Source organism: Vespa crabro, chromosome 23 (assembly GCF_910589235.1).
Source record: "Vespa crabro chromosome 23, iyVesCrab1.2, whole genome shotgun sequence".
Classification (NCBI taxonomy): Eukaryota; Metazoa; Arthropoda; class Insecta; order Hymenoptera; family Vespidae; genus Vespa; species Vespa crabro.
Window position 1 is genome coordinate 3,312,870 of NC_060977.1, and position 25,404 is coordinate 3,338,273.

Consider the following 25,404-nt stretch of genomic DNA (forward strand, 5'->3'; position numbering starts at 1 on the left):
ATATTTTTACTCTTTTATTTTTTTTTTTTTTCTTTTTTCATTTTTTACTTCGTCATAGTTCCATCGCTATAACGTAGAAAATGGATTTCGATAGGAACGAATTTCTTTTTTTTTTTTTTCTAATTTCTTTTTTTAAATATCTGCAGTCATTAAGGAGATACAACTACTGTTTCCTTTTTGCTAATAACTCGCCCGTATATATACACGAATACATTTTCCGATTTGCAAAGTTCGTATTATCTTCGTTCGTATATTTCCCCATAAATATAATATATGACCATGAGGAAATGATAAAATGGTATGACAATGTTAAATTGCGTTCTATTTCACGATAAAATGGTCCATTTATGTATATTTTTATACTGTTGCGTTTCGCCGATATTCTTTTTTAATCATTTTTATATTTCATTATTGGTATACTTAATATTTTGTCGAATAAATAAATACGAGATAACGAGAACTTGTAAAAAAATTATAGATCTTATTTTTTTTCTTTTTCTTTTCCTTTTTTTTTTTCTTCTTTTTCAACGATTAATGTTAACGAGATATAAAAGATTCGTCGAAGTTAAAAAAAAAAAAAAGGAAAAAAAGAAAAAGAGAAAAAAAAGAAAAGGAAATATCCTTCCTCAAGTTCGGCAATTAGTATTAAGTTTATTATACAAGATCGGATTAATATATTAAAGTAAAAATATAATTAACGATGGACAATTCTCGTGACAATAATAAGATCAGATTCCGTTCGACAGTTCTCGTTGGCTGACCTTGAAATACCTCCAAGCTTCTCACATTCTTGCGGTCGTATCACTCCCATGATCGATTCAAGGGCAGGACGAGTTTGAAGCCTGTCCTGTGTACGTTCTTTTCTCTCTCTCTCTCTCTCTCTCTCTCCCTCTTTCAGTCTTTCTCTTTCTCTCTTTCTAAATATATATATATATATATATATATATACGCATACATATTATATATATATATATATATATGTATATGTAATTTTTTTTAATTCGAACACGTGAGAATAAAATATATGTCCATGAACAGTAGATCGATACAATCGATCGTATAATCACAAAGAAAAACTTGTTAAACGTAACGGTAACATTTATTTATAATTACAACTGTTGAAACAATTACGTCATTCGATTATTAGAGCATTTAATACATTATATTATATTATGATATTTATAGAGGGTGAGACAGACAGACAGAGAAAGAGAGAGAGCGAGAGAGAGAGAGAGAGAGAGAGAGAGAGAGAAAAAATCAATAGTAGATTAGAAGAAAAGTTTTTACAAATAAAAAAATTTTTTTTATATTATTTAAATTTTACTAAAAAGAAAAAATATATATATATATATGTATGTATATTCAATTTTGTCATTAATACTATTATCAGTAATCACGCACTTTTTACTTAACTATTTTATATATATGAAAATTCGTGAAATTATTATTGGAACACGCCTGAATCTAAAGGTATCGTGAGATAATCTAAGAAAAGTACATGACTATGTCGTTAAAGGTATCATCACGTATACGAAATTATACGTCTACGTTGAAAAATATTGACCTGCCTTATCAATATCCCTTGTAGTACTATAATTTCGTTTGGAGCGAAGCAAATAGATGGTTTTTCGCGAAACGTTTAATTTAGAGAACAGAGGTTCCATTCGTCTCGTTCAACTTCTCGAAATGTTCTCTTTTATCATCCTTTGAAAATCTTTGGGAAAATTTGTCGTGATATATGTGTCTATGTATGTGTGTGTGTATGTGTGTGTGTGTGTGCGCGCATGCATACGTGCGTGTACGTGTACACGTATGTATATGTCTAACTTTTTCAATGATATATGTGCAATTGTATGGAATGAAGTTGTTCATTTTTGTTTTTATTTATTTAGTTTTTTTTTTTTACTTTTAACAGATTTGACCGAATAAGAAAAAAATTAAAAATATTCCCTTAAATTAATTCTTCTTCATCCATTTAAATTACTATCCGTCTTTTCGGAATCGATTACGTTACTCAATAATATCCTACAATTTTTCCCTTTCCATCCTTTCATCCTATTTTCAATACGACAATATGAATAAATATAAATTCTAATAAATTCTAATAAATAAATAAATAATTGATTGTGTCCAAAAGAGAAAAATTTTGAAAGAACGAAATCGGATAGAAAAAGAAACAATGATATAAAAACTTAGTTTTATTTGTTATTTAAATTTTGCCACAGGCAACACTCACCCCCTCTTCTCTCTCTCTCTCTCTCTCTCTCTCTCTCTCTTTCTTTCTTTCTTTTTTTTCTCTGTGTGTGTATCTGTCAAACAAATATTTCAATTCATAATACCAACTCGTAAAGCTTGAATAGGGCGATAGAAGGGTTGTACAGTCCCAAGAGTTTTATCGTGAAAATCACATGGTAGAACGAACGAGCCATGTTGTGCAATTAATAAAATCGAACTCGCACGTGCGCGAACGACGATCCGAGAGGAGGGAAAATGTAGACAGAGAGAAGTGGCACGTGCAAAAATCAATTGAACGTGTCGTCGTACGTTCTAGTGCACAGAGAAAACGACTCGGTGAGCTTTTGTCCTCGAGTTCGTAAAACTCAATACGTTGATCGAATACTACGATTCGAATTCCCTTCGAAACGCTAAAAAGCTTTGAAACTTTGAAAAATCAAATATTTCAAATAATTTACAATATTAACAAATTATTAATGTCGAAATTGTTTTTTAAGTAAACAAAATTAGAATGTTTTTTTAATGAAAATTGCATTTACCGTTTAATTCGAAAAAAAAAAAAAACAGGACAAACATAATTCTACATCGATAGGATATTAGATTTATTTTTTCTTCTTTCATTTTTTTTTTTTTTTTTTTATTTTTTCTATTTGATTATAAAATTACCGCGGAGTGGATGTGGTATTCTCGTAAAAAGTATACATCAATAATAATTCAATAGCAACGTAAACGCGAAGTGGATTATTATCGACGATGTAAACATTCTTTCGCTTTCTTTTTTTCTTTTTTGCTTTTCTTTTCTTTTCTTTTCCCCGGATATGAAAAACCACGGAAATTGTAGAAAAGAAAATCATGTGTTCGGTATTTTATCGTCGTAGTTCGCACGAAACCAAACCAGTCCCATTAACCAAGCATGCGAAAGACTTTCCTGCTTGTTCTTTTCGGAACTTTCGATCGATTATCTTTAACCATCTTGATACTTTGACTCCTTGATACATCGACATCGTGAGATAGGTCATTGACAAAAACACGAATCTTAAGATATATTAAATAAAATTGTATTAAATATTGTCGATATTTAAATTCACATAAAAATTTTTTACTATTTTAATAATTGGCAAAAGCCAATTATTTCATTTTTAATTCATAATCTTCAATATTTCTATTTTTATCGATCAAACGATTTATTCGTTTTAATTCCATACGAATGACTTTTGCTATATCAAAATACAAAAGTAAAATTTGAAAATTAAATTACCTTTGAGATAATCGACGTTTCCGTTCCTTCGTAACGTTTTATAATTTTCTGTAAAAAAAAAAAGAAAAAGAAAGAATTAAAAGCAAATAACAATACAGAAGAATTCATAGTCATTAAAAATAAATCATCAAAAATAAAATGTTACAAGTATTTCAAATATCTATGCGAAGGGTAAAAGAAAGAGAAAAGGAAAATGAGAAAAAAGAAGAAGAAGAAGAAGAAGAAGAAGACAAAGACGATGAAGGCGATGGAGGAGGAAAAAGAACAAGAAGAAGAAGAAGAAGAAGAGAAAATTTTAAGAACGTTCTTAAAGGAAGTTTTAGCGAGCTCGAATGTCGGTCATTCCCACGATATTTAGTAATAAAAAAGAAACAAAAAAAACAAAACAAAATAAAACGAAAAAGAAAAAAAGAAAAAAATCTCTGGAAAGATCATTAAGGATCGTTACAAATTACAAAATCCGTCCGACAATTTCTTATGATCTTAAGAAAGAAGAAAAAAAAAACAAAATGAAAAAAAAAGAAATCAGAGAGAGAGAGAGAGAGAGAGAGAGAGAGAGAGAGAGAGAGAGAAAACAAGAAAAGAAAAGAGAAACGAGAGAAAAAAAAGAAAAGAAAAAAGGAAAAACACAAATCTCAACTTGTTCTCGATTACGATTACGATTGATCGATTACAGCTAATTTTTGCGACAGTGCATATTACTCCCGCGTGCAACTGCACGCCTTTTCCAATCGGTTTCCGAAAGGAAAAGGCATTCCAGGGCTCAAAGTGCCGGATCGTTCGCTGATTGGAGAACGTAGACGACGACGACGACGACGACGACGACGAGGACGACGACGACAAGAGAGAGAGAGAGAGAGAGAGAGAGAGAGAGAGAACGATGGGTTCTCGGGCGTTTATGCGAACGGTCACTTACATACAGCAGACGGGAATAGTTAGTATAGTGTGTGTTTATGTGAGATAGAGAAAGATAGACAGAAGGAAAGAGAAGGAGGGAAAGAGAGAGAGAGAGAGAGAGAGGGAAAGAGTGAAAGAGAGAGGGAGAGACGGCTCTCCTTCTCAGCGAGAGCAAGGTTCGAACTCGAAGCGTGGCATATGCGAGAGAGAGAATCGAACCGGTGAGAGTTTAGAGCCGAACGCGGACTAGTGCGCTTCGAATGGAATTGAACGTTTGCGCACGAGCGCAAACGTTAGCGCGAGCGTTCACACATAAAAAAAAAAGAAAAAACCCCACACATAAAGCATACATATGAAAAGTGAATACGGGTAGATCGGCGATAAGAAAAAAGAAAAAAAAAAAAATTATACATTGTAATACAAATAATATATAGTAATATTAGTGTGTTACAGTAGTACTATTATTGTATAGTAATACTACTATAATCATAATAGTACTCTATATATATATATATATATATATATATATATATATATATACATATATATACATAAGTTTGTGAAAACGTTTGTGTGTGTTCCTATTTTTCCTTATGGTGTGCTTGTGTATACATGTGATTGTGTATCTCTCTGTGTCTGTTTTGTGTATATCCTGTGTATGTATGTATGTATGTATGCTGTTGTCTGTCTATTGCTGTGTGTGTGTGTGTGTATAGAGTGTGCACGCGTTAGTCGAACGTCGGGATTAGGAGCCGTCGCAGTAGGCCAACGGCGCTCGATGCCTTTGCGTCCCTTTTTCTGAGTCGTTCGTGTGTCCGACCTACCGTAAGCCTCGAATCGAACGTTTCGTTATACTTTTATGGTTTTTTTTTTTTTTTTAACTTTTTTACTTCTTTATTTTCTTTTATTGTGTGACTTTTTTTTCCTTCTTTATTCTTCCTCTCAGTCTCCCTCTCTCTTTCTCTCTCTCTCTCTCTTTCTATCTCTCTTACTCACTCGGCTTGCTCGATCGATCGATAAGGATACGGCGTGCTATCTTGCAATTTTTCTTTTCTTAGGTTTTCATTTTTTCGTTCTATCCGACAAAAATTTCTTTGTTCTCATTTGTTAGTTTTTTCTTTTTTCTTTTCCTCCGATAATTGTTTCCTTTATTTTTTTTTTTTTTTTTTCAATTTTCTTAATACGTTATCGTAGTAATTCGATAAACGACGCAACTAAGTGAGAAAATACAATCACATATATAAATGTATATATGCATACATACATCGAGATATCGATCGATTCGATAGACCTGTGCAATTGTTCGAATTCTTCTTTTGTTTTGTTGTCTGTTTTTCTCTTTTTGTTCGTTTTGTTTTTTCGACGTGGAATTCGCTCTGTTTTATTTCTTTTTTTTTTTTAACGTCACTATCGTAATTTGATAAATCGATTCAACTAGTGACGTGAGATACATAAAATATATATATATATATATACGTATTGGATAACGATCGACTCGTAAAACGTACAATTGTTTTTGTTCTTTCGCTATTGAGAAATTCATTTATCTTTTTTCTTTTTCTTTTTTTTTTCCTCACTAAATGTCATTGTTACAATTTAGTAATTGAAACAAGTGGATATGTATAACGATGTGTATATATATATATATATATATATATATATATATATATATGTATATACAATCGTTATGAATAATTTAAATGGTTTGTGAAAAAGAAAAGCAAAAAAAAAAAGGATACAGAAGTAAACAAGACTGGAAAAAATAAAAAGGAAATAAATAGGAAAAAGAAAAAAGTGTTTTACGATACATCCTGAATACGAAATATTGTGTGTCTCTTTTTTTTTTTTTTGTTATTGTTGCTTCTTATTTTTTCGGTGATAAAAAAAGTGTTTCCACAGCGGAGAAGTGTATAATCAGCGAAAGAAGATTATATCGTTTATCATCAAGGATAGCGAGTTGAACATGTGAACTTTTTTAAATGTTCTGTTTGATGATCCTTCAAGAATACATTCGATTATCAATCTCATTTGTAATCTACGATATTATTTTCAAATCACATACGTCTGATTTTCTAAATCAAATCCATTTCATATTAATTCTGCTATTTTTTATTTCTCACTCTCTCTCTCTCTCTCTCTCTCTCTCTCTCTTTCTCTCTTATTTTCTATCTTTCTATCTATCTCTGTCTCTCTTTCTATCTCAATGACGTATGATCGAAGTTCGTACGAGGAAATATGTTTGACTTGATACTATCGAAAAGTCGAAGAAGAAGGAAAATAACAAGATAGTGAAAAAGAGTGAGAAAGAGAGAGAGAGAGAGAGAGAGAGAGAGAGGAAAGGTAAAGAACAAGCGAGAAGAAGATAGAGATAAAGATAGAGATAACGATAACAAAGGAAAGAAGATAGAAGAAAAAGAAGAAGAAATAAAGGAAAAGAGAAATCTCGTTGATCGTAAAAGAGGAAGAAAGAAGTAGTAATAGCGCAGCAACAGCAATAGTAAAAGTAGCAGTAATAGTAGTAGAAAAAGAAAAAGGGGAAGAAAAATAACAACAACAATAACAAGAACGTATACAACGTTGCGGCAAGTCCGCGTAAATCGTCGAGACGAGCGATGACGCGAGAGTTTTAACGTAAGCGTTAGTTTATTTCGGATGTATATCACCGAGGATGATAGTGGGGAGGACGGCGGTTGCCGTCTGATCTCCGTCCGTCAGTGCGTCGACGTCGACGGAACACGCGAGAACTCGTGGCCAGAAAAGAGACGAGCACCGCCACCTCCACCGCCACCTCCACCGCCACCTCCACCGCCACCACCGCCGCCACCACCGCCACCGTCGTCATCGTCATTGACTTTACCATCTTCTCTTTCTCCTCTTTCTACTACTTCTATTCCTCCTCCTTCTAATTCTCTTTCTACCGAATCATTTTTAACATCCAACAATGTCAACGAAGAGAAGAAACTAAACGAAAGAGGATATTATTCGAACGAAAGGATTACCACTGCCTCCCATTTATCGGAGAATTTTAATTGTACGTCATTAGGGTCGATGAAAAAGTTTGATTTACATTTGAATTCGTCGAGAATCGATAGATCGAAAGATCAACGACCTACGATCAACGAGGATTTATCGTCGAGAAGGATAAAAGTATCACGCTCGTTGGATATTCTCGACGAAGGTAACAATAATAATAACAACAACAACAACAACAACAACAACAACAACAACAATGAGAACGGATTGACGTTTGAAGGGAAACGTACGACCATACTGAATCTATGTTATCGTGACACTTTGACACGAGCTACGAGGAACAACGTGACGAAATCAAAGTCCTCGTCGATTTTAAAGATCGTTCCGAATAACGTCGATCAACGTCGTGTCCTAAGGCGTACACTTTCGGCACCTGGTTCAGAATCAATTAACGAGGATTGCACGCATGAGAATTTATCAAATACAAACTTGAAAATCATCGACGAGATCGTACTCCAATCGGCTACGAGATATCGTACGAGAAACGATACATTATCAACGCTTAATACGACGAGAACACGTGCCTCGTCGTTCGTTATTGAACGTAGAAAACATCGTAAGTGTTCACGTCTTTATTCCTCAAGATCAACCGAGGATCTATCTACGGGGATTAGAAAGAGAAACGAATATACTGAGTTTATAACGACGACGGAGGCCGATGGAATGCGGAACTGTAGCAACGCTGTCGCTGGCGTCGACGAGGACGAAGGATGCGTCCTCGTTGGTGTACGTTCTCTACACGAGGATGGTACAGGACCAAACGATACCACTTTACGATCTACTAACACATTGATCAATTCACGACAGGACGACAGATGTACAAGAAGGGATCGCGAACGTGCTAGGATATTAAGACGGCGAAGGATCAATGGAAGATCGGCTTCGGTTCCTAGATTAAACGTGAGTCGAAATTTCGAAATCAAATTATCGATCGGATCGATCGATTTGACTATATATATATATATATATTTTTTTTTTTCTCTCTCTTTCTTCTTTTTTTCTTTTTCCTACGAAGAAGCACGTATCTCTATCGTCTAACGGTATAACGCGTGTATATGTAAAAACGTTAATACGTACGAGAATAAATATTTTTGGAAAATTTGGAAATCGATCTAGTAACAAAGATCGTATCTCTTCGTTGCCACGATAAAAAAGATCGGCGACGTATCGCGTCTTTGTTGCGTCCGAAAAGAAAAAGAAAGAGAAAAGAAAAGAAAAAAAAAAAGGGATGAAAAGAAGAAAAGATCGGCCTAAAGCTTAATGTTGATTATCATATCGAACCGGGAACAGTTATTAAATTACTGATCCTCCTTCACGATCAATCACGAGAAATTCGTTCGAAATAACACTTTGTGTTCCATTCGCCCGCGACAAAGGGAGAGAGAGAGAGAGAGAGAGAGAGAGAGAGAGAGAGAAGAAGGAGAAAAAAGAAAATGGATTTCGTATGAAAAGTAGTAGTCGTTTGAGTTTCATTACATGGTAATCCCCTCTACCCTCTCCCCCGTATTCACCTGAAATTCATTCTCGCGATAACGTATTATTTATCCCACCCCCCGCCCCTGGACCCTTCCCATTACACACATCAGCCGCCCGCCTGCCCACCTTCTCTACTCTCGAAGTCTCTTCGGTTGAACTCCGAGGGCGTGAGCCTCTGAAAGATGACTCGTTTGAAAGAGAGAGAAAGAGAGAAAGAAAGAGAAAGAGAGAGAGGGGGAGAGAGAGAGAGAGAGAGAGAGGGACTCTATCGGAGAGGATAAATTGCACGGAGGCATCAACCTGCTAAAATACCTTGCTTTATGTACCAGTCTATCGTCTTGGTTGTAAAACGGGGGTTAGCGGGAAAGAAAGGGAAGAAAATGAAGGAGAAGGGGGAAGAGAAGGATGAAGATAGAGAGAGAGGAGGGGGAGGCTGGGAGATGGGAAAGGGGAGCAAGAAGGGGGTATGGATAGTGGTGAAGGGTTTATAAGCAACGATTGTCTCGCTTTTAAGGTGCACCCACACGCGCCTGGCCGCGGTAAAACGCCAACGTGATATTTAGATGCAGGCCGATCGGCTAGTTGCGAAAGCTTCTTCGAGTATTTGCGTTGGCGAGTACGAACGACCCGAGCAAGAATTTACCTGGTGCGAGACTAGCTTCCTCCGTGTCTCCTTGTGTCTCGTGCATCTCTCTTTCTCTCTCTCTTTCTCTATCTATCTATCTATCTATCTATCTCTCACTTTGTATCTTTCTATCTTTCGATCTTTCTCTCTTTCTTCGTTCGTATATTTTTTTCTCTTTCTTTCTCCTTTTCCTTTTCTATATCTCTCTCTCTCTTCCGCCCCCCCCCCTCTCTCTCTCTCTTTTACTGTTTGCCTTGTAATTCAATACAAGTTTGCATAGAATCGCGTTCAACGGCGCGAGCTTTCGCGAGCGTACTTAAGAGTTCCTAGCACAGTTAACTTCTGCCCATATAATATAACCCGTTTGTCAGTCTGTCTGTCTGTCTGTCTGTCTGTCTATCTGTCTATCTGTCTGTCTGTCTGCCTATCTGCCTGTCTGTCCGTCTGTCTATCTGTTTGTTTGTCTGTCAATATGCCGACTTCTCGATCGATAAAAGAGTGGGCGAGTTTTGAACAACGATCTACGAGGTCACGAGCATCGATTGTCTTATTTCATTTCCATCTTATATGAATTGTCGGCCCCGTATTTTGATAATCCCCTTTTTTTTTTTCCTAATTTTCAAAGACGAGAGAACTCTTTCATATTCTTCATTTTATTTCTCTTAATTGGATCAGGAAGTTTGTGGTTTTGAAGAAATCTTGTGTTTTTTGCTTTTTTTGTCGGATTTTTTCTTTTCTTTTTTCTTTTTTTGATTTTCTGTTCTTTTTTTTTTGACGTCGGGAGGAGGGGTAGAGGGAGAGAAGAAATATCGAGTTCTTTTTTCCTTGCAGGTATTCGATTTTCTTAACTCATTTGGAACGTTTCTTATCCGGATGTTATGTCATCAGTACTAATAAGTCATTCATTAACCTTCCACGTTAGTCACGGTAACCTTGAGGTTATTCATTATTCATGCGTATTTTTGAGTCTTATGTATTTTATTGTTCTTCTTTCTTTCTTTTTCTTTTCTTTTCTTTGTTTTTTTTTCTTTTCTTTTTTTTTTCTTTTTTGCAAAAAGAACTATAACCACTAGAGCAAATATTAACCTTCAGATATGAACTGAGTATAAATTATATTTGCTATAATTGTAGTATAGTTGTAGGGTAAGTCGTATGTTGTATGTAGTCTCTGTAAACAAATAGATTAAAAGATAATTAAGAGAGAGAAAGATAAAAAGAATCGAAAGAAAATTCGTTTTTTCTAATGGAAATTTTTGTAATGAATCTTTTCAATTAATTTTTGTTCATTGAGATTTTTCTTTTTTTTTTTTTTTTTTTTTTTTTATAAAATAAGATAAAAAAAGAAAAAATATCGTATAAGTAGATATTTATTTGTTAATCACAGTGACATCCTTGAGTTCTATTTATGTATAAATATATAAAACAATATCTATATGGATGAGTTATTATCGAAGATTTCAAAGTTTCACCTTGAGTGCATACATTAAAGAGAAGGTTAAAGTATTTTTTAAAGAGAAATATTGTTTCGTAAAAACGACAATTTGATAAGACTTAAAGTTTAGTAAACAATATACTCAAAATAACATTTTTTCATATTTGTTAACACGCATATGTACATTTATTTCTTATCTTTAATTTTATTTTCGTTCTAAATATAAAAATAACATATACGCACAATTTTTTATACACATACGTATATAAGAAATTAAAAATTAATTTTCTTTGATCTTTATGAGAAATTTCTTCAATTTCTAAAACTTGAGATTTTATTAATTGGTTAATGAAAAAAAAAAAAAAAACAATATAAATAAATAAATAAAAAAAAAAGAAAAGAAATAAAAAAGACAAACGAAAAAGAAAACATTTCAGACAGGAATTATTTTGTCAATGGAATAAAATCATTTTAAATAATGGTCAATCAAAATTGTATGCCACCTTATAAATTGATATTTAAATAACGATTGATATAAAATATGTATTAAACGATTTGCTTATTAAAAAAAAAAAAAAAAAAAAAAAAAATAAATAAATAAATAAAAAGGGAAAACAGAAAAAAAAGAATATTTTCAAAATAATACGAAATAAACAAATTAGATTAGGCGATCTTACTCTTAACGCAACACCGTCGAATGGTAACTCTCTTCATTTATCTATTTCTCATCGTATTTCTTTCTCTGAATAACCGATCGTAACATGAAAGCCCAATGCACATTCACAATGAATTCGATCTCAAAGGATTTGCATAGGCGCGTTGGAATTTATGAATGCATATAAACATTATCGACGTAACTATCTATCTATCCTGCTTCTGGTAGCTTTAAATGTACGCTACCGGTATCTTTGACATGTTAAAACGTAGGCGAAAATCAATATTTTCTTATTGATCATTCTCACAAATCAGTTTTCACATACACATACAGATATACAAATAAAAACACACACATTAATAGAAATATTTTTCCCCCTATTAGAATTTCTACGAATTCCTATTACGGAGAAAATCTATGTACGTATGTGGATAATTATTTATCTTTAACATTTCGTTTATAAACATTTTAGAATACGATTTCAGAATCGAAATCTAAGAATGGTATAATTAATTATTTAAGAACGAATTTTCAATGATGCTTGCCAAATTATATATATCTATATATGTGTGTGTGTATGTGTGTATATATATATATATATATATATATATATTGTAGATATTCTGAAAATACTTCGTTTCGATATACATATACTGTTTTAGTCACGGTCACGTTGAATCTCTCAACATTTTCTGAGAAACAGAGGAAGAACGTTTGCTCTTTATATATTTTTTTTTTTTTTTTTATCTTCATCTTCTCTCTTTTTTATTTCTTCTTTTCTCTTTTATTTTGGATTTTTCTTATCTTTTTTTCTTTTTTTTTTTTTTTTAGTTTTCCTTTTTATTATAACTCGCAAGATTAAATACAAACGAAGGAGAGAAAAGTGGTGCGGAGTTGAGGTAGGATGATGATAATAATTTAAACAAAAAAAGAGAAAAGAAAAAAGAAAGGAAGAATGAAAGAAAGGAAAAAAAAAACAAAAGAAAAAGTATACGAAGGAGAATCGTTTCGTTTCGTACATCGATATTCGATCCATCGCACGTGTAACAATATCGAATGAACGTTCTTTTACGATTTGCCCATTGCTTATTTTAAAACATACGAACTATACGCCGTTTCTTATCGGTAATAACGTAAAGAAGTATGCCGCATAAATAGACGCGACATACATATGCATATATATATATATATATGTGTGTGTGTGTGTGTGTGTGTATGTGTATGTATACATATATATATATCTTGATGATTAATTAATCATTAATTCCCCTCTTTAAAATTACCAAGAAAGATATGTGTGTGTGTATATTGTATAGGGATAATATTTGATTGTGTGATAACGAAGTGCGTTGTCGTAATATCAGGATTAGCAGAGATTAGATCGTACGCTATCGTCCACGTAAAAAATGACTAAGCTTACTTATAAAGCATTGATTCAGAGATGTTTCCTTTTTTTTTTCCTTTTTTTTCCTTTTTTTTTTTATATTACAGATTGTACAATCTTATCGTACGGAAAATAAAAATGTGCATATGCGCAAAATTTACATGCATTTATAATATGAAAGAAGTAATATATGCATGTAGATATAATAATACCAATGGAAATATTTTACTATTATTATTGAGTAATATCAATTGTATATTAATAATTATTTTATTAATAACATTATTATGTTTGTATACATTGTGATAAAATTTATTTTATATTAAAAAACATAATATTATTATATTTATAATACAATTAATAATAATACCTTAATAGTAATAATATTGCCATTACTATTATCAATAATAACATTAATAGTACTAAATAGTAATATTATAATTGTAATAATTTTTTCCACGCACACATACGAATATCATTGTGTATTAAAAATAACATATAATTAAAATAGAAAATAATAATTTACATTGATAATGAATAGAATTTTTTTCACTGATTATGAACAGACTCTTTCTTAATCTAACGTTTTATGTAACTGTTTTATATCGTACGATGCATTTAATTGCATTGACTTATCTCACTTTGAAAAGACGATCCTCGACTCGAGGTGACCAAAGTACAACTTTCAGAAAGATCTCCTCTGTGATCGCCAAAGCCGGAGTATTTAATCAAAGAGGAAGAATTCGAAACGTGTTTAACTTGAGTAGATTAAAAACTTAACTATATACACGTACGGGAATTTTTAATTCGTCAAAATGATAAAATGAAAGTATAAGTTGATTCGAGATTTATCGTTGTTTATAACGAACGCTATAATCGCTTGAATCGTGCCAAAGTTTTATGTAAATTAAATCGAAAAAAAAGAAAAAGAAAAAAAGAAGGAGGGGAGGGAAAAAAAAGAAAAAGAAAAAGAAAAGAGACAAAAAGGAAAAGAAAATGAAGAAGGAGAAACGATTCTCGATTCATGTCTCGATTCATCGAATGTTAATGATCCAAGGGAACGTTCGTGATTCGACACGAAAAATAATTCGTGGAATTTCTAGGATTGGTCTATACTTTCGATCCGAACGCGACGTGATTTTCTATTTTTTTTCCTTCTTTTTTCTTTTTCTTTTTCTCTTTTTACGTTTCTTTTTTTTGTTTTTATTTTTTTTTTTTCTTCACGTTTCTTTTCTTTTGTCTTAAAGACATGAAGAGACGAAGAAGGTAGATCTGTCGAATGATCGAAGACCAAAATTATTTTAGCATTTTGCAATATGACGTCAAGGCTGACGTGATGATTTTCGAAAAAAATTTCCTTCGAAAAATTTTCAATTATCTCGTACGTAAATAATTCTCATTTAATCGACGTAGAACAATCTTCCTTTTTTTCTTTCCTTTTTTTTTTTTTTTATTTTATTATTTTAATACAATAAAAATAAAATGAAATGAGAATGAAGTCAATTTTTTTGAATAGAAAAGAAAAATAAAAGAGAGAAAGAAGTGAAAAAAATTATTTGATAAAAAAGAAAAAAAATAAAGATAAAGTGAAGTCGATGAAAACGTGTCATTTAAATTAAAATGAAAAATAATAATTATATTAATTATTTATTGTATATGAATGTCTATATGAGATATCGAACAAGATTCTATCATATCCATTTGCCCGCCTCCCCCACTCCACAAGAAAAAAAAAAGAAAATAAAAGTATTATTATATTTGAGTGAGGACAAAGTAGAAAACTAATTGTAGTGAAAATTTTATATAAAAAAAAAAATTAATATCCAATAGAAAGAATATCGTGACAATACATTTTCATTATTTTTTAAATCACTTTTTATATATATATATATATATATATATATATATATATATATATATATCTTTTTTTCTCTTTATTATTTCCTTTGAATATGACAATATGCATTTACGCTAATCTGACGCAATTAACTACAGGGATCGTACTTAGGCGAACATAGAAAAGGCTTCTCTTGGTTGCACTTGTACGATATCTGACCTGAATATGTTTTGCTACTTTATTAACTCCCAAAGGAGTAAAGTCGAACGATGAATACATTTTTTCTATGTCACTTGAACATTATCAGCAATATATTTTGTTGTCTGCATAATTTTTCTTTTTCTTTTTTTTTTCTAATAAATTCAAACATTTTCCTGATATTTTCCTCTTCCTTTTTTATTGTAATTTTCTTCTTTTCTTTTCTTTTTTTTTTTTTTACAAATTCAAGGATATCGATTATCGGTTTTTTTTTTTTTTTAATTTACAAATTTAAAAATACCAACTACCGATTATTATTATTTTTTTTTTTTTCAACAAATTCAAAACTATAGATTATCGATTATTTTCTTTTTATAATAAATTCAGATATCCAATTATTGACATTTCCATTTTTTGTTTTGTTTTGTTTTAATTTATTACAAAAATAAAGAAAGAGAGAGAGATATTTATATCGTACGATTTGAAAACAAAGTCTAAGAGAAGAAAAACAATTCACATAGGGAATTTCAATTCCTTCGTGTATAATGATTCTCGGGAGAAAAAGAAAGACGGGAAGGAAGTCGGACGTTAATGTGAAAAGTTTCGTAGGAGTTTGAAAACACGTTACGTTTCACCTTATAAGGAAAATACTACATAGTTACAATTCTAGAGAGGAGTTTGAAAGTTGACTTATCTCTATCGAAAACATGTTAAACGTACGCCAACGTTATTGCGATGCAAATTTATTTCTGTACTAGATACATCACCGTGTGACATCATATGTCAACGCCTACATTACATTAGATTATGAACGAGCGAATGAGAAAACAAAACGACATATTTTTGTTTTATCTTTTCGTCGAGTATAAAAAATAAAAAATAAAAATACAAAAAATAAAAACATTCTATTCACCAAGATGAATAATGTGTATATTATATATATATATCTTTTTCTCTTTTTTTTTTTTTCAACGATTTTTATCGTTCACGTCGAATAATTTTTGCGAAAAGATAAGAGAAAAAAAAAACGAAAAAGAAAAAGACAAGTAAAAAAAAAAAAAATATCTTTTATGCGTACTAATATCTTCTATCCATTAACGATACATCGTAGTTGTGCATTTCTGTGGACTCTGATCAATGACGAGAACACGAAAAATACTGCTGACGATTTCAAAACTAGAAAGTATCGAATAGTTTCTTTCTTATAACTCAGCTAACTAAATATCAAGTTCTAATGTTACGATCGCGTTAAACTTCTTAGAATTCATCAACGCATAACGCCGGAGCGTGTCTACCAGGCGAAATAGTGCGAGCTCGACGAAGCATAACAAAACTCGGCTTGTACATACATACATACATACATACATACATACATACATGCATACATGCATACATACTTATATGCATACGTATGTACGTATGTACGTACGTCCAGCACGAACCCGATAACAGGTTTATTTCCGGACCAATTTGCTCGGAAGACGAAGTAAAGCGCGAACGATCATGAATCTTTTAAATTGACACGAATTAGGCGGATATCCGTATAATTTTTTATCAATGCTAATACTATATCCACATGTAATCGTTTAATTTTAATCAATGATTTATGATCAATGATTTAGAATAAAAATATAATGTCGATTAAATTTAATAATAAAAATAATTTAAATTTATTTGAAATATTATTTATACTGCTGATAAAAATTCGCAACAACTTTACGATTAATAAATTCATACGACAATGAATTGAATTATCCATTTAATTGACTTGTACGAATTTATTATATCGTCTTATCGTCGATTAGATTTGTAACTTAAACAAAAAAAAATAAATAAATAAATAAATAAAAAAAGAAAAGAATCAAGTAATAAAAAAGATTCTGTTTTCATAACGAAGAAAGCGATCCCTTAGATATCTTTGTTTATTTTTTTTATTTCTTTTTCTTTTTTTTTTCCAATCGATGCAATTAAACCGGTTTTACGTGTCATCGTTTGTCCATTTCAAGATGTTGAGATTTATATCGTCGTCATCGTCGTCATCGTCGTCATCGTCGACGTCGACGTTGTCGTCGTTATTATATTTTTCATTGATAATAAAATTTTCATCGCTTCGTCGTCAAAAAGATCGTTTATGGTTGAACGACCACGTCGATCGAATAAAGTATTTCTAATACTGATTCTCCATTGCTTCCTGAATCGATATATTAGAAACGGTATTACGCTTTATGGATACTATACGGTAAGCAACTTGTCGAATTATATAACGCAAAGTATAATCTTCCTTGACTTTCCATCGAAAGATACATATTCAATGTAATTAGCGGCAAAGATCCGTCGTCTAATCTAGACGCACAAATGCGTGCTCTATAAAACAACGAGAGCGTTAATTACACAAAGCACCATTGAAATAATCAACTAATATTCTCGTAATTTTTCGAAAAAGAAAAAAATGTAGTAAATACATTTCTTTTTCTTTTTCTTTTTTCTTTTTTTTTTTTTTCTTCTTTTTTCTTTTTCCTAATTCAGTAGCCAAATTTTCGCACGTTCTCGACGTATATTCATTGTTATTTCCTTCACTTTAAAATAGCCTTTCATTCTTTGAGCTGAACTTTTTTCCTTTTTTTTTTTTCTTTTTCAATAATAGATCATTTTTAAAAGGACGAATTCACTCGATCAATAAGAATTTGTGTTGACCTAAAGATGACTTTGCATAAGGGTTTTTGTAAAAATGAACGAATCTGAAATTTAGATATTTTAATTAAAAAGAAGAAAAAAAAAAAAAGAGAAAAGTAAAAACAAATCAAATCCTTTTTAATTTGCGATAAATTTCGATCCGTGAATTATTTTAATCGAATTAAATTGTTATCATGAGAATTTAAAATCGACGATAAAACGATAATTCCATAGTGTTGGTCCTTTATAAAATGATAATGGTTGCCATAATGGTATACATGACGCAGGAGCCAAACTCGTAGGAGCCTCTTCTCTTTCTCTCTCTCTCTCTCTCTCTCTCTCTCTCTCTCTCTCTCTTTCTCTTTTTCGCAGTTGTATCTCACACTTTATGTTCTGACGCATCCAACGAAATTCCTTTCTAAGGTACACCATCACACACACACATACACACGCACGTGCCTTCGAAGAAAGTAAAAGCGGATTCGCTGCTCTTGCACGAATGGCGAAAGATGCGTCGTCGTCGCGCGCGCGTGTCTCTTTTGCCGTTATATTTTTAGCGTCATGGCTGGTCAACATTCTCCTGATCTTCTTCTCCCTCATCCCTTTTCTTTTCTTTACTTTACTTTACTTTACTTTTCTTTTCTTTCCTTGCTTTGCTTTGCTTTGCCTTGCCTTGCCTTTCCTTTCCTTTCCTTTCCTTTCCTTTTTATCCTTTCTCTTTTCTCCCTTTCTCTGTTTTCTCTCCCCTATTCCATGAACTCTCAAATGTTTCGCTACGACAGCTGCGACGAAATCGCTAAAGATAAACCAGGATCGTAGTTTCGTTCAACGAATCACTATGCTATTTCAAGGTGACGTTTGTTATATACTCTCTCTTCGTCGAATACCATCACTTTCTTTCTCCCTCTCTCTCTCTCTCTTTCTCTCTGTCTATCCCTTTCTCTCTTTCTCTGTCTCCAGAGCCACATTGATTAACATCCAACTCGAAACGGCGCCATAAGGCTTTGATGCAATCAACGAAATTCCGCCGGAAGGAGAAATGAAAATATTTACGTACCTCTCCCATTCGACTATCCCTCCTATTCTTCATCCTCCTCTTGTGTATCTGTTTCTTTTTCTTCTTTTTTTTCCGGATTTCACTGTTTGCAAAACTTTACGTATGTAAAAAAAAAAAAAAAGAGAAAAACAAGAAAACACACACGGAAGGATCAATTGTATATTAAACACTTTTGTTTCATTCATCGTTCTTCACTCTTCTACGCGCACACGTGTATATGTGTTTATATATATATATATATATATATATATATATATATATGCTTGCTTATGTATATAAAAGTAACGGCATGTATTTATGTAATGATATAATTTTTTATATCATTACAAATAATTGTACGTAATAATGATAATGTATATTTTTGTAAAAAATTTTTTCTTTTATCTCTTGTTTTTTTTTTCTTTTCTTTTTTTTTTTGTTTTCATTTTATTGATCTACGTCGATTCAGTCTCAAAGATTCGTCAACTTTACTATCTCCGATAGTCGATACGGCAAACGAGGTTAATCTCGTTGCAGTAATCAGGTAGGAATGCGGTACGAACGGAGGATTGCGGTTGAATCTAAGCGGTTTCTTGTTAATTCGTCCTAAGAATGTTGACGAGCCTGAGAGTGTAAATCTATTGGTTATAACGGTTTGACAATATTAATCGTATTTTGTTATTACGATCGAAATATCTGATAGTAGGACATTTATCGTATTATAAATTAGAAACATTATGACGTTGTTGTAAATGTTTTAGTTACACCCTGCGAGGACTCTTTCGAGCGCAATTTTTACATGAGTCTTAATATCGAGCGAAATTGTATTGAAGAGAAACTAAAAGAGAAAAAAGAAAGACAAAATAATAATAATAATAATAATAATAATAATAATAAGAGAGAAAAAAAACAAACAAAGAAAAAAAAATAAAAGAAAAGAAAAAAGAGGAAAGAAAGGAAACGATAAATACGATTTACATTTTAAAAAATTCATTTAACACGAACAAACTCTACTCGTATTTATATTGCATAACACCATAATCGCATGGAATTCTGGTTATCCTTCGAAACAATCTGAACGGTGTAACGGAGTTGGCCTTTCGCTTTCATCCCCGTGAATATGGTAACCGAAGTATATGTTAGCCGATCGATTTTGTCCCTAATTAACAAGAAAGATAGAGAGAGAGATAGATAAATAGAGAGAGAGAAAGAGAGAGAGAGAGAGAGAGACATGCCGTTACATGGCGATCGTGTTATACGATTTTTCAACGTAACTTCCATTAAATAATAAATTCTCAATCACAGGTATCACGTCATCTCGTAACATAAAACAGATAGAAGAATTTATGGTGTATCCCATAAAAGTTCTTTTTTTTTTTTACAGATTTGTATTATTTAATACTCATAAATTGAACGTCACTGATACACAAAATAAATCATAATCATTAATTTATAAATATACAAATAATATAATTGAAAGGAGAAAGAAAAAGAAAGAAGGAGAAAGAGAGAGAGAGAGAGAGAGGGGAATAAAAAAAAAAGGAATAAAATTAATATTTAATGAAAAACATGTTTCTCTTGTATCGATTCACGTGTTACGTAAACGATTATATTATCTCACGATTATCAACAATACGTCTGTGATAATGAATGCACGTTCAGTTCGACCCATGTGTTAATGGTATACTGATGCACGAGGGAAACGTTAATATGTGGAACAATGCCCGTGTAGATTTGTATCATCGAAAGGTGTAAAAAGAACAAACCACAGCGTTCTATCTCTCTCTCTCTTTCTCTCTCTCTCTCTCTCTCTCTTTTTCTTTTCCTTTCTTTCTTTTATTTTTCTTCTTTTTTTATTTCCATTATTTCTTTTTTTTTTTTTTCTTTTTTTAATCGACAAAATCACAATCGTTCATTCGGATTTATAAAATAATCATTAAACTTTAATTCAATGTTCGCGTCTACGTATTTAATTCTAAACGATAGGAACAAACTTAACGATTTAACGTATTTAATGGAAAGAAGAAGAAAAGATAAAGAAAAAGAAAAAGGAAAAAGGTAAAAGAGAAAGAAAAAAAAAAAGAAAAAGTCAGATACAACTATACATATATATATATATATATATGACAAAATTCAAGATGGAAATGTCTGTCGACGTTATAAAGATTATTTCAATTCCCGATGTTTTTTGAAAACTACGACGCGTACTAGCACGCTCCTGTTAGTGATATTCTCGAAAAGGACAAAGAAACGTTATCGGTATTCTGAAGACGAAGTCGAAGGCCTCCGGTGATCACGTGACTTGGTTTTCGAATATACCGTTAAAATCGCTTGGGAAGAGACGTAGTAGAAGAAGAATCCAAGTAAAAGCCTGAGATGCTGTCCGTCCGTTCCTTTAAGTGATTAATGAGAGAAAAAGAGAGAGAGAGAGAGAGAGAGAAAGAGGGGGGAAGAATGTAGTTGGTTTTCTATTGAATACACTAAGGGTTCCTTGGCACCCTCCTCTCCCCCTCCCCCATGCACTCTACTCCCCATCCCATCTCCCTTTTAATATATCTCTTTTCCTTTCCTTCCTTATTTCCTTATTACTTAAAGAATTACATTTGTTATGTTGTTGGTAACGTTGATTAGTTATGACCGACGCTTCCGCGAAGAAATTCTCCACGGAGAAGTTCTGATATTTTAGAATTTTCTTTTTTATTTATTTTTTTATTTTTTTTTTTTTTTTTTTTCTTTTCTTTTTACCTCATTCCACCTGACGTATAAACTTTAACGATGAGAATAAATATGATAAATCGAAAATAGAAGAAAGATATCAAATGTTACAATTTGTTAGATTCAACTAACAATGGATAGACTTGTACCGAGGCACTTCCTATTTCCTTGATGATTACGATCGAAATCATTTATTCACTTAGCATTTGCTTTAGACGAGCATATATATATATATATATATATATATATATATATATATATATATATATATATATATATATAATCACAATTAACAGGTAACGTTATATATATATAGATAAATATATCTGTATGTACGTGTGTATGTACGTACGTAAATATTGTACATATGTATTCTTATATGTAAATATTAATACACGCGTGAGAACGATAACGGGGATAAATATTATTTTATTTTATTTCTATGTATATAAGAAATTCCATCCTCATAGGTGTGGTCACGTATCTTGTAACTATTCTCGATTTTATATCGAACATCATTGAGAGCCATGGATTCGCACGTAATCTTATATATTCCTATATTCCTCCATATGATTATCTTCGATCTAGAATGCACCTGTAATTTTTTTTCTCTCTCTCGTTCTTTTTCTTTTTTTTTTTTTTTTTTTTTTTTTTGCCTTTTTTCTTCTCCTTTTTTTTTCTTTAACAACGAACGAGAAGAAGAAGAAAAAGAAGAAGGAATAGAAGGAAGTGTTACAATGAACTGACTGACAATGAGTTCGATTTTCGATTGGGTTTATTCTCGATCATTTTATATCTTTAATAATCCTTTCTCGATCGTGATCTCGATCGATCGGAACGATTTGCTTACGTAAATCATAAACATCCGTCTCGCCTTTGTATTGTGAGAATCATCGTTCTGTAAGTCGGAGCATGGAAGCGAATAATTGTCCAATATTACTCGCCAACCAACCAGCCAACCAAACAACCAGCCCTGGACGCATCGAAGCATTCGAACGACTATTTGAATGACAATGCATCGACAACCGGGACATTCATTTAATTCGCTTGCCGTGCATATTTCGATATGTCGAGTTACGTCGATACTTCGAGAAATCGAATTAGTAGGGACTCTCGAACGTTTACGACGGATATGTTTCCGACGTTCATCCGATTTATCGTCGTATATGATGGATGAGATATTTCAAAATTATTAAACACTCCACACACATGATACATATATATCATTTTCAAAAATATAATTTTTCACTAAGAAGTAAATAATATCGATGACTATAAATATAGGTTGAATCATTTTAAACAAATTTAACACTGTATATTTAATAATATATTTTTAATTATTATATATATTAAAATATTAACATTTTTTAATTGCATATATATATATATATATATAATCATTTTCAAAATTATAATTTATCTATCGTCGTATATACAAGATGAGCCATTTCATAGAGACATTTTATATATGCATTATATTAAAAATTCTATAAAATAATATAAATATAATACATTAAAAATTATAATCTTTTCTCTTAAGAAATACGATAATGTAATAAAAACATCCAGGTATTCCTGTTTAAACGATTATAGTACTTTCTTTCTATTAATATTACGATTTCACTTACATTCCTCTATCAGAAGTTATGTGTATTCCCATATTGATCCTATCATTAAAAAAGTTATGTCATATCTATCTTAGTATTGCATATAACTAGAATGTATCTTTACGTTTCTTTTTTTTTCTTTCTTTTTTTCTTTCTTTTTCACTTTTGTCGTATTTACATTTAACATTAACAGATACGTCGTAATAATTTTCCATTCCGGTCTCTGTACGTTTGGTTCACGTAAGAGACGATCGTCTCCTTAAGAACATTTTATATTTTCCCTAGTAATAATACAGTGGGGTAAAGGGTTTGCCATTTTCGCAAGTGGTACGTAATGACAGTTCTGGTGTAAGCGTAACGCGATCAGAATGAAATAACCGTGTCTTATACACGCTGATATTATTAGGGCCGTCATATTGCGATACACCATGCAGAGTATATTAATATTCCTGTAATAACGCAACACACGATGTACACAACGTGAACCGCCTGAAGGATATACCGTGTCAGTGTATACCACATTACGAACGTATCTCGATGATAATATATTCTCGATCGTATACAGAAAGAGAGAGAGAGAGAGAGAGAGAGAGAGAGAGAGAGGGTGGGATGAAGGGTGGGAGGAAGGGGATTCCTAAGCCTTTAGGAGAAAGTTCAAATGCCAGTGCGCGGGGACTCTTTTCTGGTTTAAGAAATAATAATATCCTTTCCTTCCTATCCCTCTCGTCCTTTAATTTAACTTCTATTACTTCATTTCGCGTAACAACCATCAAGAAAGTACCCCGTACGAAGAGAAACATATACGAGATTTTATGTCAGATATACTTTTTTATTCCTTTTTTTTTTTTTTTTGCGCGCGGATTAGAGGGATATCGAGAGGAGAGAAATGGACTGGACTGGACTAAGCTGGAAGACGAGGTAGAAGGGATAGTGAAGTTGGGGGAGAGTAATCTTTGAAATAATCTGAGAACGTTGGGGGGTCTTTTCTCTTTACGTCAAAATCTCTCTCTCTTTCTCTCTCTTGGTATGAGTGAAAGAGAAGTAAACAGGATGCCATCTTTAAAATCCTTTTAAGCAAGGTAAATAAACTTTGGTGCCTCGACTAAGAATAAGGTAGTAGAGTGCAGTAGAATTTCCTCTCTCTCTCTTTTTCTCTTTATCTTTATCTTTCTCTCTTTCTCTTTCTTTCTTCCTTCCTTTCTTTCTTTCTTTCTTTCTTTCTTTCTTTCTATAGTCACGTGGGATCGAAACTGGAGCGCGGTAGTAGACGATGGAACGCCTATGGCGGTCTTTCTAGAGGCACATGTATCTCCGAGCGGTTAAACTCGAAGAAGAGAGAAAGGCGAACAACTTATCGACACACATATACATATATATACATATATATATATATATATATATGCGTATGTATGTATGTATGTGAGTGGTAACTGCAGTAAGTAACGATTAGACATGGTTGCATTTAAAAAAAATGTGTTGGAAAAGCGTATCCATTATTGAAAAGAACTATGACGACGATATCGACGACAAACGACAACAACGACGAGAACGACGAGAACGACGACAACGACGAGGTTCACTTGGCAAGACGAAGTCACGGGTAATACCGTATCGAAAGACCGAGCTAAAGTGTAACTAGCATTATTGGCGTTGCCTTGCATTCCAAGTTGTTGCGTAATTGTCTGACGGAACGTAAGTAGCTCTGGCTTCGTTCCTTCGGTTACTTCTTTAGATGGAAAGGTACTATCTATAATGTGCTTCTCCTTTTGCGAAAGGCCCTCTCGATTTCTATTCGTTTTCATTTATTTTCATTTATTTTCTTGTTTTTTCTTTTTTTTTTTTTTTTTTTTTTTTTTTTTAATTTTTTCTTTTCTTTTTTCCCTTCTTCTTCTTCTATTTTATTTTATTTTATTTTATTTTATTTATTTATTTTTTTTTTATTTTCTTTTTTATCGTTATTATTTATTTATCTATTTTTTTTTGTTTTTTTTTTTTGTTTTTTTTATATCTTCGTTCGTCATAGCGTTAAGTCTTAAGTATAGGGGTCATTTAGAAAAGAATGTTTTTTTTTTTTTTTTTTTTTTCTATGGTTACAGACTTATTCGACACATTGTAGATGTTGTACGAAAGAAATGGGGGGGGGGGGTGAGGTTGTCTGTAATAAATCTTGTTGTCATTATCCATTCGTCGACATTTTTAAACGATTTTACTTTACGATTTTAAATTTATACGACACCTTGTAGATTTAATACGAAAAAGAAAAGAAAAAAGAAAGAAAGAAAAAAAAAAAGAAGAAAAAAGAAAATGTTCGTCTTTATCTCGTTCGACAAAATACTGAAAAGA

At 32.0% G+C, this 25,404-nt stretch overlaps 2 protein-coding genes across 6 annotated transcripts in view; both read left to right on the plus strand.

Moving 5' to 3' along the window:
• The window catches only part of LOC124432083 (puratrophin-1-like), a 338,073-nt gene that overhangs the window by 292,094 nt on the left and 20,575 nt on the right, over nt 1-25,404 (plus strand). The window lies entirely within an intron of this gene.
• On the plus strand, nt 5,005-24,340 carry LOC124432084 (ras guanine nucleotide exchange factor P-like). 2 transcript variants are annotated; one of them, XM_046980638.1, is made up of 3 exons: nt 5,005-5,215; nt 6,107-8,323; nt 24,296-24,340. In XM_046980638.1, exons 2-3 carry the CDS (start codon nt 7,043-7,045, stop codon nt 24,323-24,325), a joined length of 1,311 nt encoding a protein of 436 aa, XP_046836594.1. In that variant the 5' UTR covers nt 5,005-5,215; nt 6,107-7,042; the 3' UTR covers nt 24,326-24,340. The 2 variants fall into 2 exon arrangements, with proteins under 2 accessions (XP_046836594.1, XP_046836595.1); XM_046980639.1 differs by lacking the exon at nt 24,296-24,340 and adding an exon at nt 18,664-18,860 and having other exon boundaries at nt 5,006-5,215.

Excerpts from the sequence above, each read along its gene's own strand:
- LOC124432084 (XM_046980638.1), top strand. The coding sequence starts at position 7,043 with ATGTATATCACCGAGGATGATAGTGGGGAGGACGGCGGTTGCCGTCTG. Across the intron at positions 8,324-24,295 it reads CTTCGGTTCCTAGATTAAAC|TCACGTGGGATCGAAACTGG; the intron begins GTGAGTCGAAAT and ends TTCTTTCTATAG.